We start from the raw sequence: 19998 nt of genomic DNA, 5'->3' as shown, positions 1-19998 counted from the left end.
TGAACACTATAATGAAAGAGACATCCATGTACTTAAATGTATATTTAAAGGATATAAATATATAAACTATGATTTACATCTGCGATTCATAAATACATTAATTTATCTTTGTTATATTGAATATGTAACAGATTGGTACTATCCAAAATAAGTTGCAAACAATTTGTAATATCTTATTGAAATATAACTTCTATTCCCTTTTATTCTTTCACATAAATAACATGGACAATATAGCTATTGCTTAAGTTGTATGTTTATATATTTAACCAAATGTGACTCGTATCTATACATAGTATATACATATGAATATTTTGAAATTTAAGTATGCTTCGTTTCAAACTTGGTATTTTACAGAAAAATCTCAATGAAATAATTAACTTGATTCGCCGTTCGTAAAAATGTGCGTATCTATAATCGTTACTAAATGGAGAAATGTTAAAAAGAATGTCGAAAATACTATTCCCATGGAACATTATTGTACATACGCCACGAATTTATTTAATACTAATTATTTCGATAAAAAAATATTAACATATTGGAAAAGTTTTCTGTGCATGCTTTAAAGAAATGTATGCTGAACATAAATAACAAGTGTCGAATTTGGGCACCATTGGTACATATTACGAAACAGAAGCGTATAAATTTTTACAATTGTATATCTATTTTGCATTATAAATTTTTCACATTTGCTCAATTTCAGTTTTACGCTAAAGTACATAACTTTATACATTAGCCCTGGAATTATACATTATTAACAAAGCAACTAATTCGCGTAAGAAATACATACATTATTATTCTGTACACTACACACCGAAACGTAAAAATAAATAATATTTATTATTATGTACTTTATTGATATATTAAAAAATATTTGCTAATGACGTAAAAATTTTATAAATCTATTGCACGATTTAAATGTACAAAAATGGTTGCACCATTCCAGGGTTGTTGTATTCAAGTATCTTCAAATAAAAGCACCATTATCAAAACGCGATCCATACATTGACAACATTTACATTATACATTAAACAATGTAATTTCATGTATGCTAAATTTCGTCAACTTCAGTTTATACGAATTTTACTACATATAAAGTAACATAATAATACAAACAATCTCCATACATATCATAATAAATATTTCTAAATTACAAAATATTAAATAATAGAATTGAATAAGTTTTCCATATATTTAATAACTGATTAAATAAAGACAATTACTTCTGAAACAATATATTTGATTTTCTTCTACTCTATATTCTGTGTAATTGCTTCCATATGTTAAAATAAAATTCATTTGACATTTGTTCAACTTTTTGTTTCCTCCATATTTTTGTGTTTTAATGGTATCAATAAGTTACAAATATAAATCTTTACAAGAAGTAAATGATTTCATTGATACTATCTTCGTATAAACAACATCGAAGATGTTTAACATCTTGCATCCATTAGACGATTATAAAATAAATATGTCGTCGTTTACTTGAAAATTGAAATGTAATTTAATACATGTTACAGTAAAAATATTGACTGTAAGTACATAACATCATGTAAGTAATAAATTAAGAGGTAATTTGTAAAAAAATGTTATATAAAATTAATAATGAAGTAATTGAAAATGATTAAAAATTATTAACTGGACATTTAAACTATGAACGTAGTCCTTTGTATAAAATAATATACTGTTTGACTTCTTAATAGAGTATGAAATTCAAAATATATAATAAAACTGATTTAAAGGTAGGAACTTACGAGTTAAGAATGCAAGTTATGATACTGGACATTTTTTTAGATAGCTGCAACAAAATATTTCAAAAATTTAAATAATTTATAATGTCTGAACGTAATAGTGTAAATCTGAAATACATTCTAATTGTTATATTATGATTCATTATCTGGTTAAATTTCTATGTCCTAAGTCCTAACAGGTAGTTGTATGGTGTGAACAGTATGAAATCATGCTATACAAAAGCCTATGAAGCATAGCATTGTAATCCATATCAGCAGTTCACTTAGCTATATGAAAATATCTCTAAATATTTTTAAAGAAATTGCATATTATTTTTTGGTCAGACGACTAATGTGAGAAAGTATATTATCATTTGGAGTGTAAATTTGCCTCTTCATCGTCGCTGTAGTCATCGCTTAAATAATAACTATCTCCTGAAAACTCAAAACGGCCAGTCTTTTTTGGTGGTGGACTGTAAAGTAAAATAAGTATATTAATTAGGCACATTTATATTTTAGAGTAACAGATATACATATAGTAACATTTTTTATATTTACACTGCATTCGCATCAAAGTTACGTACTATACAATATAATGTTTAGATTAAAGCAGAAAGATAAAGAAACTTTGAACACGCTTTTCGCACTTGCATAATTGTAAGCTTTTCAAAATGTGCAATATGAAATGTGTGCCCAATCATCGGAAATGAATTTTTTTTTCGTTAATAAAAATGGAAAAACCTAAACGGCCTAGATATACAGAATGAAAAAGTTTTGTTCAAATTTCCTTCGACGATTATGGCAGTGTTAGTAACAAGCATTAAAGAAATTACACATTATTACTTACTATTAATTTAATTGATTTTACAACGTAGGATAGTATACTAACATAACATGCTGCAAGTGGGTGATGTGAAGTATTGAAGGTTTTCATATGGAAGCGGTACATAGTATGGTGTTGCATATTAATCAATTGACTTGAATGCTGAGATGTACCTTGTTTGATCTTCCTCATTATTGCTGCTATTACTGCTGTTTGGACTGCCATCCCTTTTTGGACTTGCAGGAGGAGATAGTGCTTGCATCAAACGGCCCTTACTTTCATTCCAGATTGTTGACTATGAATAAAGAAAAATAGAAATATGGATATTAATTCGCAATAACAAAATTCTACTGTAATGCAATACATAACAGTCACGCGTATAATTTTAGTTCATAATATTATTAGAAATGTGCGAAAACGCGATAATGTCAGGTCAGGACGGGTCGAGACCTTTATCTTATAACTCGTCGGGATAGGTTTCTCGAATATTCTCGGGAACCCCAAATAATCCCCGAACCCGTCTCGACCTATCCTGACCACCGGTACCCGACATTTTCGGGTTCTCGCACACTTCTAATAATTATTTTTAATAATGAGTACAAAGTACCTACCAATCTGCCCTCTCTGCCAAACAGTAACAAAAAAGCATCAATAAAATCTCGAGATTTTTCTTCCCATTTGCTAATCATATCCATGCGTTTTTCACCAATGTTTTCCATAACACGTTTTCCCTTATCTTTCAAATCATCAAATTTATTCTGCAACCGAAATTTCTTTTCCTGCAATTAGAAACGATTTAGTATAAAATGATATCATTACGTTTCACAACTGCAGAATGTATTACATACATTGAGAAAAGAAACATTAAGTTCTTTGGCACTGTAACCTCGAGCAAGATTTCTTCTCACATAAATATCATAATCCTTAACTATTCTGGCTACAATATCTGATGTCGATACTCCTTCTGTTCTTTGTGTAGCTACAAACATACCTTTTGCTTTCAAAGCAGCATACACGTCTGTACTATCATCCGTCATGTAAGGTATATCATCATGCGCAACAAAATCAATCTACAATATTCATCATCACGCTACTAACAATTCATATTTGTATTTTTAAGAAAATGAGAATTACTTATATGGTCAATTATACCTTATGTTTTTTTAGAAACTCATCATCCAACTCCCATGGAGCATCTCTGACTACTTCATCTACATATCGACAATGCCTTACTGCATCATACCTTTCCCCATCAGTCATCACTGTTCTACCTTTCTTACTATGAGTAAGCTCATCATTACAAACTGTAAAACAATAAAATTTGTGGCATACTTGTACTATTCACTTATTTCCATTTTCATTTTCATTGCAGAACCAAACGTACACATATTCTACAGTTCTTTGCATTTCACGAGATACTTCATTTAGAGCACGTAATTGATATTTACACTGCGGGTTTTATGCATTTATAGTAAAATTGAATACATAAAATTTAAAATTGTAGAACAATTAAAACAAAAATTAAAGGTGTCTATTTCTTGCAATCGATGCAAACAATTTTTATTTCGCATAAAGATCTGCAGTCATAAAAGTTATAATTAAATTAGGTTTGTCACACTTACCCCCAACAATAAGGTACACATTTGGAAAAATGTTTTTTGCTTGTAGGAGCTGCCGTGCATGTCCTTGATGAAATAGATCATAAATACCATCTGCATAAACCCTGACTTTCCTAGGAGCTAAAATAAAGATTATGTTACTTACCGATGTTTCAAATAAAATTCTGAAGCTTTTGCTCATCTGACAACCAGTTAAACTAACCTTTACCACTTTTTGCCATTTTCAATGTAATACGAATATTATAATCACATACACTTCTTTCAGCGACTGCTTCAGGATCATCGCTGAAAGGTGCTTCCTTGCATATAGACTGGAATAAAATATTATTACTGCAATATCAAAAAAATAGACACTACAAAATATTAAAGGTATAACTTCTTGAATTACATAAACGAAAAAATCACCTGACCTATTAGCGATCCATTATGCTCATATGAAAGTAAAGCTTTAACTAACTAGGCAACCCTTTTCATTGATTCAATATTATAATAACAAAGAATCAAAAAACATGCAAATATAATTCAATATTTAAATTTAACTTTACATTAATTCTTATAGTACTATAGTAAGCCTTAAATTTGTAATGACAATGAATGCGTTAGTAAAAATAAATATTTGATTGAAATCATTGCTGCAATTACTAATATTTAAAGAATCACAGTGTGTAGTATTGTCTTATTTAATAAATAATTAATGATTTATTCATATATTCTGTTTTACTATATATCGAACACAGTACAATAGAAACAGATTCATTCATGTTTAAAAAGAAAATTAACAAATATAAATTTAATCATAAATTACATTAAAAATTATTAAAATGATTAAAAAAAAAATATTAAACTCACTGGAAGTTCTTTGTAGCAAACTGAAATTTCACTATTATGTTTTTTCTGTGAAATTTGATCTGATTCATTATTTGATGTCCTGTTGGTCCCCCAAGTCATTGTCACCAACTGTTAAGGTGATTAAAAAAAAAAAGAAGTACTTTATAAACAATTATATGTTTTTTATATCAAACTGTTTCTATAGTAAATTTTTTTGATTTTTCATAGATCTAAAATTTATTTTTTTATAGTGAAGAATAATTTTCCTAGCTATGGACGATGAAATTTCCTTTTGAAACGTTTTTGTTTAAAATACATTGCAAGATATATCAGAGATTTATTAGATGCTTTATTAATATAGTTATTTGTGTTAGACATTCAAACAAGATTATTTGCACAATGAGGTGTCTGCAGTATTATATCGACTAGATATGGTGATGATCTTGCATCATATCATGCCATTATCATTAAAAGTACTTGCTCCCATATTTTGACTTTCACAGTAAAGAGAAAATTATCTTTGAATGATTACAGATAAATTTTGACCTGTATATAAACTCAGTATTGATTGATAGGAGTACATTAGGAAACAAAGTATTATAACGATACAGATTTAGATTATAAATGTATCAACTGATACAGGTTAGTATTATCAAAAAAAAAAAAAACTATGGTATTTAATCAAAAACTTTATGTAATATAACCTGGGGACGTATGTTAATAACAAAACAAAATCACACGATACATAGCAAGTAAACATACCAAATGTAGTAACATGTGATCGAGTTATTTTTTAAATTAAATTGTAAGTAAAGAATACATAAATATTTGTTGAAATATTAAAGTATACTTACAGGATAAATTTGCGAGTCTTCTGTAGAACAAGATGCACTTTCTCCGTTTTGAATATTCGAGTATGATGTAGAATTTAACATAGTTTCTTCTCTAGCACGTTTTCTAGACATTTTCTACCGTTTCAATCTTAGACCATGTAAACCCTATTAAATAATGCACATAGATATTATTAATGTCAATCGTTTAAAATAATTGTTTTATAAAACATCTGATTTAAACTATATGTAATGCAAGATAAATAATTTAATAAGACATGGAAAATAATGTATTAAAATATACTTCTGCTCAAAAATTTTTGATTGCTCATGGCATTTATAATTTACAAGAGAAATTAAAATAAAAAATAAAATCTATTTTAATGTGTTTGTAGTCCTACCATTTCTTTTTCTTTTAGCTGTGTAATTAACTTTAACTAGATAAAACTTCAATCATTCGTTCACGCTTTGTTTCTGTAAAGAAGTCAATTTCATTGATCATTGAACAAGCGACCAAATATCTTTGAGTATACACGCTGAAATATAAAACCATAAATGTCTCAAAGTAAAAATCAATTAGATTTATATTACTATCACAGAAAACATAACGTATAAGCATAGCATACTAAGGTAGAAAGGATAACTTACAAATAGAAAAATCAAAAATATTTACAAACATATTTTGCAAAACATACAAGAATCTATAAATAGTATTTAACATATAATTAGAACTGATAATAGCAAAGCAGATAATAACAAAATAAAATTCAGTAAATGTTCAAAAATATAATTTCTACTTAAATATTTCTAAATATTATTTAATGAACTATATCTAATGATATGTACAGAAACTGAAAGTTTACCTGATAATCATAGATTATTTTAAAATTATGAATAAATTTCATCGTTCGGCTCTAAATTTATAAATCATTGTAATTTTATAAACTGTTTGTGAATAGGTGTTCAATCTGCTAGAACCATTTATGGGAATGCCAATTTTTTTTAAAATCAATTATATTTAGCGTTATTATGCATTGTTTCTTTTAACGAATTTATAAATATTCATCCATCCTGCACAAATAATTCAGATGTTAGGAATGTACATTGAAAATTTGCTAAAAGACGAATACATACATATTTAAGTACATACACACGAATCAAAACGTAACCAAAAAACGCGTGACTACAAATACAATATCTACAACGTAATAATAATTTAACGATACGGGAAACGTGAAGAACTAAGTGACTTGATGACCCGGCTTTCGATAGTCCGTCGTAGAACGTGCTCTCTGTCATTAAAAGAATTTCCTTTTCATTTTTTCAAAAATCAGTTGAACGACACGAACCTTTTAACGCCCTTATTTTGTTACGTGCAACTACTACACAGACAAGTAATAGGATATGACGAAAAATCGAAGTGTTCCCGTTAGTAGTTTATTGAACTCTAACTTTGATGAATTTTTGCAAAACACTTTGACCGTGTAAATTCTGGTGAAAGTTCGTACAAAGTCTAGCAGGTATGTATTTCACATTTAATATTGCTATTACATACTATTTAACAGCTGAGCCAGCAGACACCCGCCACGACACTTGTCGTGGATATTCTGCACACTGCACGCGCTTCAATACACAACCAGGGCCGAGTAACAGCACCGTGAATCCCAGGTAATAAAGTCTGTAGTATACGTGTGTGAGTATTCTGCGCTAAAACAATATGGGAATTACGATTGAGGACAAGAAGCCGTACAACTTTATCTAAATCTAGTTCTGTCTTCGCAAGTGCCGAAAATAAAAGCATGAAAACATCAGAATTACTTCAAACAGAAATTTTAGTTTCTCATCTGTATTAATAAACGTAGGAGTCACATAACAAATTTATTAAAATAGACAAGTTAATTAAATTAATGGTCACATGCCAGTCTAAATTAGTTCTTAATTTAAATCATTTCTTTTTATCAGAATTATGCTAGTAGCATTAGTATATGAAGTCAGTCTTATAATTGATGGCACACACTTTAAGTCAGAATAACTTTTTTATAAATTGGACTTCGGTTTTCCTGCCGAGCTAGATGAATCAGTTTACTAGATAACATGTAATGAAAATTTAAAATAAGATTGCATTTAGTCTGAATTACGAAAAATTACTAGTAAAAGTTGCTTTTCACAACTTTTTTTATCTGAGCTTGCAACGAAAATTTAAAAAATGTCTTTCCTGACAATTTTCAGCATGTATATAACTTACATGAATCTACAAAACAGATTTTTTAAATTTTCGTTGTAAGTCCAGATAAAAAAGTTGTGAAAAGCAACTTATACTATTATTTCGTAATTCAGACTGAACGTAATTTTTCCAAAATTCTTATTACATGTGATCTAGTAAACGAATCCGTCGAACTTGACAGAAATACTGAAGTTGTTTGGCCCATTTATAAATAAGTTATTCTGATTTAAAGTGTGTGCCATCAATTGTGTAAATGACTGTACACATATATACTTTATCGAGATTATTAAATTAAAAATATGAAGTATGTGTCACGACACTAACTTATCAACACGAAAAATCAATTTGAAAATTGCCGCCTAAAAGGCGCTATAAGGAAAAGAGTGAATACAATTTGAACTTTCTCACAATTTGAAGCAACGTACGTTTCGTAAATGAGGGGTACACTATGTATCCTTTCTAACTGTTGAACTACGACTAATATTCAATTTTTCACAACGTCACTCGATTGTATGAAATAAAGCTTGAAGTGCACCGACATGTAGGTACAAAGGAGTTTCACGATAAAATGACCAGTCAGTTATGAAAGAGAGGGAGAACGATGACGTAATATCGGATGATCTGAGGCGTCACATATTTGTAATATCACATGCGCATAACTATGTATATATACATTTAATTAGAAAGAAATGGTACATAAGGAAATCACTTTCTTCAACTTGCTGTTACATAAGAAAATAATATCATAAATACGTTCTTCGTGATAAAACGAACTTCGTTCTTTCCTTCGAACAGATTTAAATAAGTTCATTTAAATTTCCTGTAGTGATAATACTATTAGAATAATCGCATCACGAAATGTTTCAAATTAAGTAAACTGTATGAAATGAATTAAAATTAATTTTGTTTTATACTACTACTGTTGCATTATTGATACATCGACAAAAATATTGAATCTATATATATATATATAGATATATAGATATATATATATATATATATATAAATACATTTACAGTACATAACGTAATGCATTATATTCTACGTATATTGTTTTTCTATTTTGAAATAAATTGCATGTTTAGAGTACAGTTATAGAATACAATGTAATATATAATTGACAATTTTAGTCAAGAAAATAATATTTTCAATGATTATATATTAGTATATCTAGAACTACCAACATTTAAGAATCTGTTGATATTTATCCCCTTTTTGTTATATCCTTTCTAGACACACATATAGCATTTATACATACATATATGTATTATCTTTTGACATAATTCAGGAATTGCGGTACTGAAACGTTGCAATCTATGTTGTGTCTATGCTTGATAAGGAAGTCTGAACAATAAAAGGAATTTTGTATATATAATTGCCATAGTAGCCAACTGACCCTATCACTTATAAATTGATACGCAGGAAGCAAAATTACTCGGTACACATGTGACATGCGAGATCATATACAGTCATAAAAATAAATAAATCATGAGTTGTGTGAAAGTGATACGATCTATTTAACCTTGATAAATACTTGTTGATTACAGGGTGCAGCGGAAATAATGTCATAAGTGGAAACAGGATGATTGTTCATATAGAAATAGATACAAATTGTATAATAAATTTTTCCATTCAAACTTAATTTTTGAGGACATATGTACATAGAATATTTATTGGACAAGTATATATATGTATACATAGCATGTATAGTATGCATATATGCATCATAAAGTAGAACTTTTTAAACGTATTGTTAATTATTTGTGGTTTCCTTTTATTGTAATTACGAATGTAAGCATATAATTAATAATCTTTACTATCCATTGCGTTTCATAACCTCAATTTTAAATGGAAAATGCCGTAGTGTAATTTTTAATTATTTTTATTTACGAAGGTATCGCTATGTTTCTTGAACAATTTCTTCGTACCTTGTATTTACATATTCAGTACAAAGAAAAGACTTGACATTTAAGTGATCTACGGAAATTACTTAAACCATGCATTATTCAATATTTTTCTAATTACACGAGTTTACATTTGTAATGTAACGCGGAAAAGGAAGCAATGTTTCTAGCATATTCATTAAATGAAAGTATGGACCCTCGACAGCTACACTGCGAAGGTGGAATAATGTTTTGAATTTTAGTAGATAATACATATACATATTCTTGGTGTGTGTTTTGATTCTGTTTAACCTGAAAATGTTTTATTTCTAACATATAAACAAATCATTAAAGGTGGAATAAAACAATCAGTTAAAAAGCTGAGGTTTATTTTAATTAGTAGTAACTTTAAAATAATTTCTATATAATTATAAGAATTATAAATTTACTTTTTTTATGTTGATTTTGCGTTGACATGTTTTGTCACTGCTTATAGCATAAAAAGTCCTTCATTGATTACTAGTTGTTTACACCCACACATTGTATTTTTCACATATTGTATGTTGATCTTCATGAAATAATTGAGACAGTATCTATCATTCATCAATGATGATTACATTCATGTAATTCAACGTTATGTATTTATTTAATATTTATATACTTTGATATATATACAAATAAATGTCCGAGCATTATTTCTATTCCCTTACATATGTCGTAATAAAAATTTTTTTTTTGAGGGATTTTATGTTGCAACTAGCCGCAAATTTTATGATGTATATTTTCCATTGCAAATTTGCATGCAATAGTAAATATCTTGTATAAATAAATAGCAACAAGAACAGGAAGTTGTAATTTCGCTATTCCTCTCAGTCATTTCATTTGTAACATTGATGTACTTACAATTTATATTGGTTGTTATACAATAATGTTGAAGAAACGTAATGCCCAGCATTATCTTTTTTTTTCTTTTCATCTCGCGCAAATGTCGCGTTAATAAAACGGGTGCAAAATTACAGCTAAATAATAAGCGTAATAAGTTAATATAAAGTAGCTGTAAAATTGCAAATTCAAATAAAATTTCAGTAAACTAAAAATACTTAAATTTCCTGTAATTTGAAGTCGAGAAAGTGTTCGATAGGCGGTATATAATATAATATACCAAGTATGATGATGTTATTAGAGACAAAATCTTTCGAAGTTCATTACGTTTCATTTAAAAGGCATTCGTATACGGCTCCATCTAACTTCAACGCTGTAATATTATCGATATTATTATTAAATAACATTTACTGTACCTAAATTTAATAATAAAATACCTAAATCACAATATGTTCTGCCATTATCCGGTGGCAATGAGTTGGTGTCTTTCCAATCTATTTTTCATGTTTTGTAATTTCATTATTCTGCCGAATAAACAGTTTCAGAATGCAAATAATTGGGACGAATTAGAGATCGCAGTGACAAAAGAACAAAATTCAAATGTTCGCGGAACAAAGCTATCATTTATATTTAAAAATACTATGCAATTTACAAAGCTGTAATACAAAAAAATTTAGCATCGTTCGGCTGTCAATGGCGGGAAGTGTGTGTTAATTTTGCTGCGTTGAAAATAAATTCACATATGTACATCCGGTTATTGTATTGCTCTTATGAGTGATGCAAACTGAAAATCGGTTGTCAAAATTTTTCGTCAATGCGAGCTCGCTTATACGTTTTAATTACGTTTACACTCCTAGACTTATACGCTATGTATCATACCTCACTGAGTAGGTGATGAGCGTAAGTTTCGTGTCACTAATTTGCAATTCCGAATAGTAAAAATGGGAAAATTATTGTACCTATTTGTGAAATACAATTAACAAATATGCGCGTCGTGTCAAATAGTTACATACGGTACTTAGTGTCTCTTTTTATAATTAGGCTGGAGTAAATGTTCCATAGGTATAATGTAGCTACCTAAAGTCTTGTGATTTTCACGATAAGCTTTATTAAAGCAAATGTGTTTTTTCTTTTATATTAAGGCGTTTAAGTTCGGGGATAAAAAACAAATGGCTAATTAGTAGGCTGTGCACTAAGTGCTTTGTATAATGCTTGTTGCTGATCTGCTGTTAATGCATTTATGCATGCTTGGAACATAGACTCGTTGTTCTAAAACAAATAAAGAATATGTTTGTACATGTCTCATGTAATAGAAATCATAATTTATAATACAATAATAATTAATGTTAAGAATTTTATGAACCTTAATGCAACGTACCTGTATTTGTCTAACGATACTAAGAATTCTGCCGTTAACAGGATTGTCTGTAGGTACCGCATCTCTGTGAAGTGCTTCAGCAAAGAAACTTATTAGCCGAGGTAGATTTGCATTATTTGGACCTAAAACTGCTACATGATTTGATTCGATCAAATCACAAAGATATCCATATACGTAGGGAGCTTCATCTTCGTCTTCAACTACTGGTAACCAAGAGAGCCTATATTCAAACAAGAAAAAATACAATATTCATTAAAAATAATTATTTCTACGACAATACTACATAGTAATTTTCCGATAATCATTAACTACTCAATTCTAAATGTAGCTTCGTTATTTTGCAATTAATGTAGACAATTTTTATTTTGTATAAAAATTCGCAGTCTACTAAGGCATTAATAACAAAGTTAATGGATTTTACTGTATTAACTTTGTTAAATTTATATTTAAAAAAAGTGTGACAGCCTATAAATTTCTCGATTAAACTCGATAGAATTTTTAGAACACACTATAATATGAACTTACCAATGTGGAAGTATTTCATCAACGTTAATTGCTTTATTATTATACTTAAGAATTTTTGTGACTGCGGAAATAGCATTTTCAGTAGGATTAACATTTTCTGGAGATCTCGATTCTGGATCGTTTATAACTTCCATTAACCTAGGTAGCGCTTCTGCACATGCTTGAGCAAATGCTTCTCCTCCATATTGCCCCAAAACCCCGCAACCATAAGCAGCTGCTTGTCTGACCTCTGCTGATTTGTCCGACACGTATTGTATCATTGGTCGGAGGAAATATTCTTGATATTTTGCACATTCGGGCCCACCGAATTCGATCACATCGTCAAAAACGCACAAAGCCCATTGATGATCCGACCAAGGTCTATCGGGACTTAATAATTTTACAAAATGTCCACAAATTTGATCGAAATATGGGAAGAAGGCTGATTTGTAAGTCATAAATAATGCATGCAAAATATCTGCTATTTTACTGAGTGTGTATATGTCTTCATCGTCTTCATCGGCGAGCTGTTCTTCGACCACCTAACACAAACATGAAAATTCATATTTATTCACGACTAAGATTTAGATAATTCTATCTAAAGGTGTGTGAGAACCCGAATGTACTCGGGAATCCCAAATATTCTCGAGAACCCATCCCGACCCGACATTGTCAGGTTCTCGCACACCTCTAATTATATCGCCTTTCCGCATAAACTTTTGCGACAAACAAACATTTGTGGAGAAACATATAAGCGAACAAACATACATATGTTTGTATAATATATTACCTCGTCATAATCTTCATCTTTACGTTTTTCCAATCTGGCTACTGCTCTTTCAAAATGTTTATTAAGTAACTTATCTAATATACGTAAGAGTTCAGCCATGGGTTCCGTTCCTAAACAGCCCGTACCGAGGGTTTCGATACATTTAGCTAAAGAATATAACAATTCCAACAGGACTTCAGATTCCGGTTCCGTGTCTATTGCTTTTAATAAGTCTGGGCATATGTATGCCCACATTCCTTCAAGATATTGTGGACCTGTAATGCAGTTGTTACAGGTGTTGAATCATATTGTGTCTACCTTAACCGTTTGAATAAAAACGAGAAATCGTTCATTGCAAAAATCTTGTCGAAAAGTGCCAAGTGTTTCTAGCAGTAGTTACAGTTTCTATGAGTGACACTCAGCTGCCGTGAAGACAATGAGAGTCGAAGTTTTAATTTAATAAAAACCATTTAAATTCGACAGCGTTGCATAGCACTCAAACGGTTGTAATATATTAAGGTACAAAAATGTTATTATGTAACTTCTATAACCTTTTATCTTGGCACAATCAAGAAGGTAGGGTAAACTCGCAGCGGCCGCTGACCTAACACCGTCATGGAAGTAGAACTTCAACATAGGAACCATTAGTCGTACTACTGTTTCTGCGTACTCTGCAAAACCTTCTTTCAATTCCCGCGCGTAACAAACTAACATTTCGCAGGCAGAGGCTTTGTCTTCCAGTCCAGCTGTTTTGATCCCGAAATTTTGTTGTTCTCCAAGAGAAACGAATTCCCAATCCAGATCCTCTATGCCTTCCATGTCTTCATTATCGAGTAAAGCAACTTCCGGTTTCATTGCTGCTGTACGCAAAACTGGACCCATTACAAGTGGCAAGTATTGCTCAAACTGTTTACCTAAAGGGATTAAGAGGTTATTTTAAATTTTTCTGACAATTACATGACTTCCGTTTAGATAGATATATAAAATAATCGATTTAATATGGAAACAGAATAAATTACCAAGAATTTTGCAAATTCGAGCCCAAGCAGATATCAAATAACTTGTTTGTGGATCGTCATCCGGAAGATCTCCTTCTGAATGTGTTTTTAATAACATATCCATAACTTCACTGGCATCTGCAATAAACTACACGATCGCAAAAATATTAACATCGTCGAATGTTTAATGGAATTGGTAATTTCTAATCACTGCTATTTATTACCTTTTCAGGTCCAACTGCAAGTCCTATAAGACTTACACATTCGATAGTTTTTCCCCGAAGCATTTTGTGTTCGGGCTGATTTGCATTTTGTATGATATACTTCAAGCATGGCATTAATCTATCATAGTATGTTACAAATTGCTCTTCACAAGTATCAGCTACCGACGCGATGGTAGTAACAACCTTTAAAAAAGAAAAAAATATTCAATTAAAGAGATCACTACATTACTACGTAATTCGTTAAATCTAATTGATATACATACTTGTTCAAGAACAAGTTTCGTTCCTTTTAGGACTAATTCTTGGAATTTCGCCGTGAGTATTGATTCCAATTTACCCATAATAGCATCCAAATACGGCGTTAATATGTGCTTTGGACAGTCTTCACTGAAATTCACAAGAGCTGCACCTGCATGGGCTTGAACCCTTGGATTCGCATTATCATCCAAAACCATTAACAACCCGGGAATAACTTTATTGTGGAATTTTTTTTCAAATATAGGTGCAAAATCGGCTGACATTTGACCTACTGCATTACAAGCAGCGTATCTTACACGAGGGTGCTGGAAAGACAATTGATGTAGCAAATAAAAGGTTTTAATAGCATGTAATATTTTAATATCAAATTTGTATGTTCCGTGACTATGACTATTTAAAAACAGTCAACTCTCGGGAACTCATAAGCCAATATTTTAGTACAAACTTTGTCAGAACGACAATGTAAGACAAATACCGAACTTATGTTTTACTTTGCCATGAATGTAACGCTATTATGTTTGCACACGAAACGTAACTGCTGACTCTATTCATGGACTTCAAATTTCATTTATAATTACGGCTGCGCTTACAGGGTCTTGTAAATATTGAATGACTCCGTCCATGATTTGAGGTAATATTGCTTCCATTTGTTTATGACAACCTTCTCCTACCGCAGAAATTGCCATAAGAGCTGCATGCCTAAAGACAAATGTTTAGTGTTATTCTACGCTTTCATCAATTATTTCATATAAAGTAGTAAAATATAAAGTAGTAATGTTTGTTCTAAAACTATGACAATAACATTACGAAATTATTGTCAACTCTCTGGGAAGAACATCCTACAAGAACCTCAAATATTTATCTATCAGAACGATAGACAAACACCGAGGCTAATCTCATAGGTTACTCTATCACAGATGTAACGCAATTATTTGCAAAAATGCATATAAACGCTGACATATCTGTGATGGCTATGAAACTATAAAATAACGAAAATACAGTGATAGAAAGTCATTGACCTGTATCTCCAGTCACTGTTGTTCAACATTGAAGGAATATTCTGTACAATTTGTGGTAGCATTGTTTTACCACCTAAACCACATGCCAATCTATCCAAAGAACTTTCTGCAACAACGGTATTGCTGTCATTATCATCGTCAACAATTTCATCAGCGAAACTCCATTTTTCGTCTTCTTCTATATCTGTCATCATTTTTAGTACTAACGGTACTAAAGATATTATATACTTCCCGCCTACTTTGCGTACCATCGCGGGAGCGGTTTCTGATAATGTTACTAATACTTCTAACGCCAGTTGTCTCCACGAGTCTGGCATTTCTTCATTAGAAAATATTTTCATACACATTTCCATTATGTTTTCTAACTGTAATCTGAGAAATTTCGGCGTTGACCCAGCCAAATCGATCAGAACTTTTAAGAGAGCATCATCTGTTTGTTTTTCTACTGATTGAGCAGTTACTTGTACAACTGCAGGTAGTAGTTCTGAGAAATGTTTTTGTATATTGTCTTCTTTATCGTGCAAAATGATAAAGGCCCCAATTGCTCTTACAGCTTGAAATCTGACCTAGATAATAAAATTCATTATTTTCATAATCTTGTCTACATTGATAGTAAAGTCTTTGAAAACATTTTATCATCCCATATGAACAAATGCTAAAAGTCCGACAGATACATGAAACAATAATCCTCGTGTATGCCCCGTATCTGTCTGCAAATTATATCTTCACAAGTTACAGTCATCAGAAGGCAACTATTTTTATAGGAAGACAAAGTAACGAGAAGCCTAACTAATCAAGTCTCGTGTATCAGTCTCCCATATGAAATAACAAGAATGTGTTAATTGGAGGCGTGCGAGAACCCGATGGTTAGAACTGATTGAGAAATCCGATATATTCGAAAATCCTAATATGCTCAGGAATCTAGAATATGCTCGGGAATCCCGATATATTCGAGAATCCTGAAATTTTCGAAACTCCGTTCCGATCCTGAATAAAATTCTCGACCCGGCCCGATCAGACATATTCGGGTTCTCGTACACTTCCAGCATTAATGGATCTTGTAAAGTTTTCATTAGAATTACCTCGTAATTTGTAGAATCCATGATGGATTGTTGTAACATTTGCTTAATAAGATCGAGATAATTTGCTTGCTGATTTCCAAAAACGCCTGGGACGGATCTGCATGAAAATATAATGTAAGAATATACAAATCATTTTTTTGATGATATGCTTCTATTGCAAACTTACATGAACATTCGAAGAGCACTTTCTTTTAGTGCTGGCAAAGGACTATTAGCACATTGGAATAGGAACTGCAGAAATTCTGGCCACTGATTATTACCATCTTCGTCAATTAAATTTCGCGCGACTTCAGCTGCAACCTCACAAACTTTACGTCGAATAGTCTCGGTTTGTTCATTTTGAACGGATAATAGAATTTGCTCTTTCAACTGAACTTGTGCTTCTGGTGGAATCTAAAGCACAATTATACTAAAATTAGTATTACTATTGCGAAAGCATGCATCTAGTTTAGACATTTTTCACTTTATCTCCGATTCATGAAAGATATATTTGACACAATTCTTAACCCACTTACATCATTAACGTATATATACACGCATTATTTTTCTGGCCACTACCACCAGGGCGAAATTTCATTCTTAACAGTATTTATAACAAATATATACAAATTACTGAATGAAATATCTATTTACTGTTTGAAATTATTCTATTTAAATATAATTAAAAAATTGGTGATAAGAGCATTATTTTTCATTTTTCCTTACAAATGTGTTAATATAGTTGCATCAAATGTAATGTTGCAATAACTTTTGCGACTTATGTATGATTAATATAGTATCAGAATGTCATAAAGAAGTGATAACACATAATAAAACTTGATAATGATTTGTCATTTATAAGCTAGGAAGCCCAGCTTCTCATTGGCAATAGTTGTTGGCATAAACTTCAGAATGTATTACGTGATTTAAAATTATTTTAGTCATTGATCTTCTATATCTATTAAAAAGTAATGATTATCATCTTACATCTATTGCATAAAAGCATAAAAAGTAAATGAATCCAATTCAAATCCGAGTTCTAAGAATAGTACCTTAATTTTCATTTTGATACTTTTAATATGTACAAATTTTTGTAGAAAAGATAGAAGTAATGCATAATTACTTTTGGATAAAACTCCATGAACTCTGATGAAAACAGTCGACGTAATAAAACAGCAGCCATTGCACGCATTTCTTCCATAAGGGCAACATTGCACAGTGATGTTAAGAGAAATGTCACCTTACTTTCCACGGGTAGATTGTTATATGCCTCCTAAAATATTTGACAATCATAATTATTTCATACAATATTTGTTCTAAATAAGACAAACATTAATTACTTACACAAATAAATCAGTTAATCTTATATTAACAATTAATACATATAATATATATATTTTACTGGACGAGGTATTCTCAAATTATTAGCAATCGGTAATTATTTATAATGTAATATCGAAAATTTAAAAGCATTTAAGGTACTCATTTAAAACATAATTATCCTATTTGTAAAAATTAAATTACAACAGAAACTGAGCACATGATGTTTCATAATGAAGGACAATGCTCAGTTTTACTAATATTTTATTTTATATCGTGTAATGATTGCAAAATATATGACGGATAAAAAGACATTAATTGTAAAGCAGCATGAAAGCGACTATAATTGCGCATTAACGTCCGTGTGAATGAATGTACTTCCTATAGCATCCAAAGCACGTTCAGGAATGCCGGAAATCGAACCGAAAACGGTTGCGTGTAGGCGGGAAAGCGAATACACAAATTATCAATCTTAGCAGGAACTCGTGTTATGTTTCAAATAGTCTGAAGTGCAATTGAAAATTGCCTATCTTCATAATTAACGGAAAGGTTAAAAAAACATGATCTATACATTAGATTATCAAGGAATTCATACGAAAGTTGAATTGGAACTGAAATGGAGCTTAGTAAAAGATTGGCGGGGTGCATGCTTCAGCAAGACACCATTTTGGATTTTATTAAGATGTTCTAAACACTTGTCAGTATTCTTCTTTTTTTCCGCATTATTTTCGCCGTACATTCGGTCGTGTAACAGTGTACACCGATATTGTACAAGCCACTGTAAGATACAAATAGAATTCAGCATGATTAATCGGTGAATGCCACTCACATGCGAACTCTGACAACACGTTGGCAACGTGCTCGGGAATTGTAGTATTGCATTTCATGATACATATGTTGTTAGAAACATTAATACATGAAAACTATATATGTAAAAATTAGAAAACGTGTACGCACCTCTGCTTGTGTTCTGGCATCGTTATCTGTGCTAAGAAGTGTGTTTAAAAGCTCTTGAAACTGATCAAGGTCTGCCGCCATTGTCGCCGAACGAATGAAACTACGGCGCATACTCCGGGAGTTGATCGTCAATTTATGTTACCAAGATAAATCATGGAAATATCCCTAGACGCTAGTAGTACCAATGATCAAACTGACAGATTGGAAATTAACCTTAAAAAACTGGTTTATCAATCTGTATATTAAAGTTATTTCTACAAAAATTAATACACATTTACTAGAAAAATTGAATATTTCGTTTAAAAATATATGAGGTTGATAAACCAACAATTTTAATTGTCGTAGTTAACGCATTAACGACGTGAACATGTTACTATGTAAAATTTACCAACTGAATCATCACTATGAAATATTCTTTAGTTGGAACCATGGAATCAGAGAGGAACAGAGAGTGCTCACGCACGAGGTTTCGGTGTCCTCCCTATAGTGCTGCTTCCTAGTCTAATTTTTAGTCTGGACCAGTCTGGACAGAGAAGAAATGAGAGTGCTCATGCTCGGGGTTTTAGTGTCACCACTTTTCTGCAACATCTTTTTAGCCTGGAACAGAACCTGCATCATCTTTTTAGCCTGGAACAGAACCTGTATCAACATTTTAGCCTAGACGAGAACCTGGGTGCCAGGTGGGTGCTGGGAG

At 31.0% G+C, this 19998-nt stretch overlaps 2 protein-coding genes and 2 non-coding genes across 11 annotated transcripts; all 4 read right to left on the bottom strand.

The window, feature by feature from the left end:
• Nucleotides 1-26: 26 nt before the first annotated feature.
• LOC143355165 (choline-phosphate cytidylyltransferase A) lies at nt 27-8688 on the bottom strand. 8 transcript variants are annotated; one of them, XM_076789742.1, is made up of 13 exons: nt 8477-8683; nt 7383-7534; nt 6691-6898; nt 6229-6363; nt 5852-5995; nt 5019-5126; nt 4372-4480; nt 4173-4289; nt 3703-3854; nt 3399-3620; nt 3162-3329; nt 2724-2845; nt 27-2200 (listed from the first exon to the last, which is right to left on the bottom strand). In XM_076789742.1, exons 5-13 carry the CDS (start codon nt 5960-5962, stop codon nt 2098-2100), a joined length of 1212 nt encoding a protein of 403 aa, XP_076645857.1. In that variant the 5' UTR covers nt 5963-5995; nt 6229-6363; nt 6691-6898; nt 7383-7534; nt 8477-8683; the 3' UTR covers nt 27-2097. The 8 variants fall into 8 exon arrangements, 7 of the variants coding, with proteins under 7 accessions (XP_076645857.1, XP_076645858.1, XP_076645855.1 ...); XM_076789743.1 differs by having other exon boundaries at nt 6229-6301; XR_013082458.1 differs by lacking the exon at nt 6229-6363 and having other exon boundaries at nt 2617-2845; nt 8477-8688.
• Nucleotides 8689-10289: 1601 nt separating this feature from the next.
• Nucleotides 10290-19477, bottom strand: Karybeta3 (karyopherin beta 3). The gene is made up of 14 exons (XM_076789739.1): nt 19305-19477; nt 18151-18300; nt 17215-17441; nt 17049-17145; nt 15967-16532; nt 15538-15646; nt 14953-15252; nt 14690-14872; nt 14487-14613; nt 14019-14381; nt 13489-13742; nt 12720-13240; nt 12195-12414; nt 10290-12085 (listed from the first exon to the last, which is right to left on the bottom strand). The coding sequence occupies exons 1-14, from the start codon at nt 19413-19415 to the stop codon at nt 11990-11992; spliced, it is 3324 nt and encodes a 1107-aa protein (XP_076645854.1). The 5' UTR covers nt 19416-19477; the 3' UTR covers nt 10290-11989.
• LOC143355348 (small nucleolar RNA SNORA74) lies at nt 15721-15916 on the bottom strand. Its single transcript, XR_013082494.1, has one exon. It is a non-coding gene; the product is annotated as a small nucleolar RNA SNORA74 (small nucleolar RNA).
• LOC143355349 (small Cajal body-specific RNA 8) lies at nt 16656-16784 on the bottom strand. The gene has a single exon (XR_013082495.1).
• Nucleotides 19478-19998: the final 521 nt, after the last annotated feature.

This window comes from Halictus rubicundus, chromosome 6, assembly GCF_050948215.1.
Source record: "Halictus rubicundus isolate RS-2024b chromosome 6, iyHalRubi1_principal, whole genome shotgun sequence".
In the NCBI taxonomy this organism is placed as follows: Eukaryota; Metazoa; Arthropoda; class Insecta; order Hymenoptera; family Halictidae; genus Halictus; species Halictus rubicundus.
This window is presented reverse-complemented; position numbering and strand designations above follow the sequence as displayed.

Bases quoted from the DNA above. Each gene is read 5' to 3' on its own strand.
- Karybeta3 (XM_076789739.1), bottom strand. From the start codon at position 19,415: ATGCGCCGTAGTTTCATTCGTTCGGCGACAATGGCGGCAGACCTTGAT. The intron at 13,743-14,018 runs GTTATAGAAGTT...ACTGCATTACAG, and splicing joins TGATTGTGCCAAGATAAAAG to GTCCACAATATCTTGAAGGA. The intron at 13,241-13,488 runs GTAATATATTAT...TGTTTGTGTTAG, and splicing joins AAGATGAAGATTATGACGAG to GTGGTCGAAGAACAGCTCGC.
- LOC143355165 (XM_076789742.1), bottom strand. From the start codon at position 5,962: ATGTCTAGAAAACGTGCTAGAGAAGAAACTATGTTAAATTCTACATCA. The intron at 3,855-4,172 runs GTAAGTGTGACA...ATTGTTTTACAG, and splicing joins TGTGTACCTTATTGTTGGGG to TTTGTAATGATGAGCTTACT. The intron at 3,621-3,702 runs GTATAATTGACC...TGAATATTGTAG, and splicing joins AGTTTCTAAAAAAACATAAG to ATTGATTTTGTTGCGCATGA.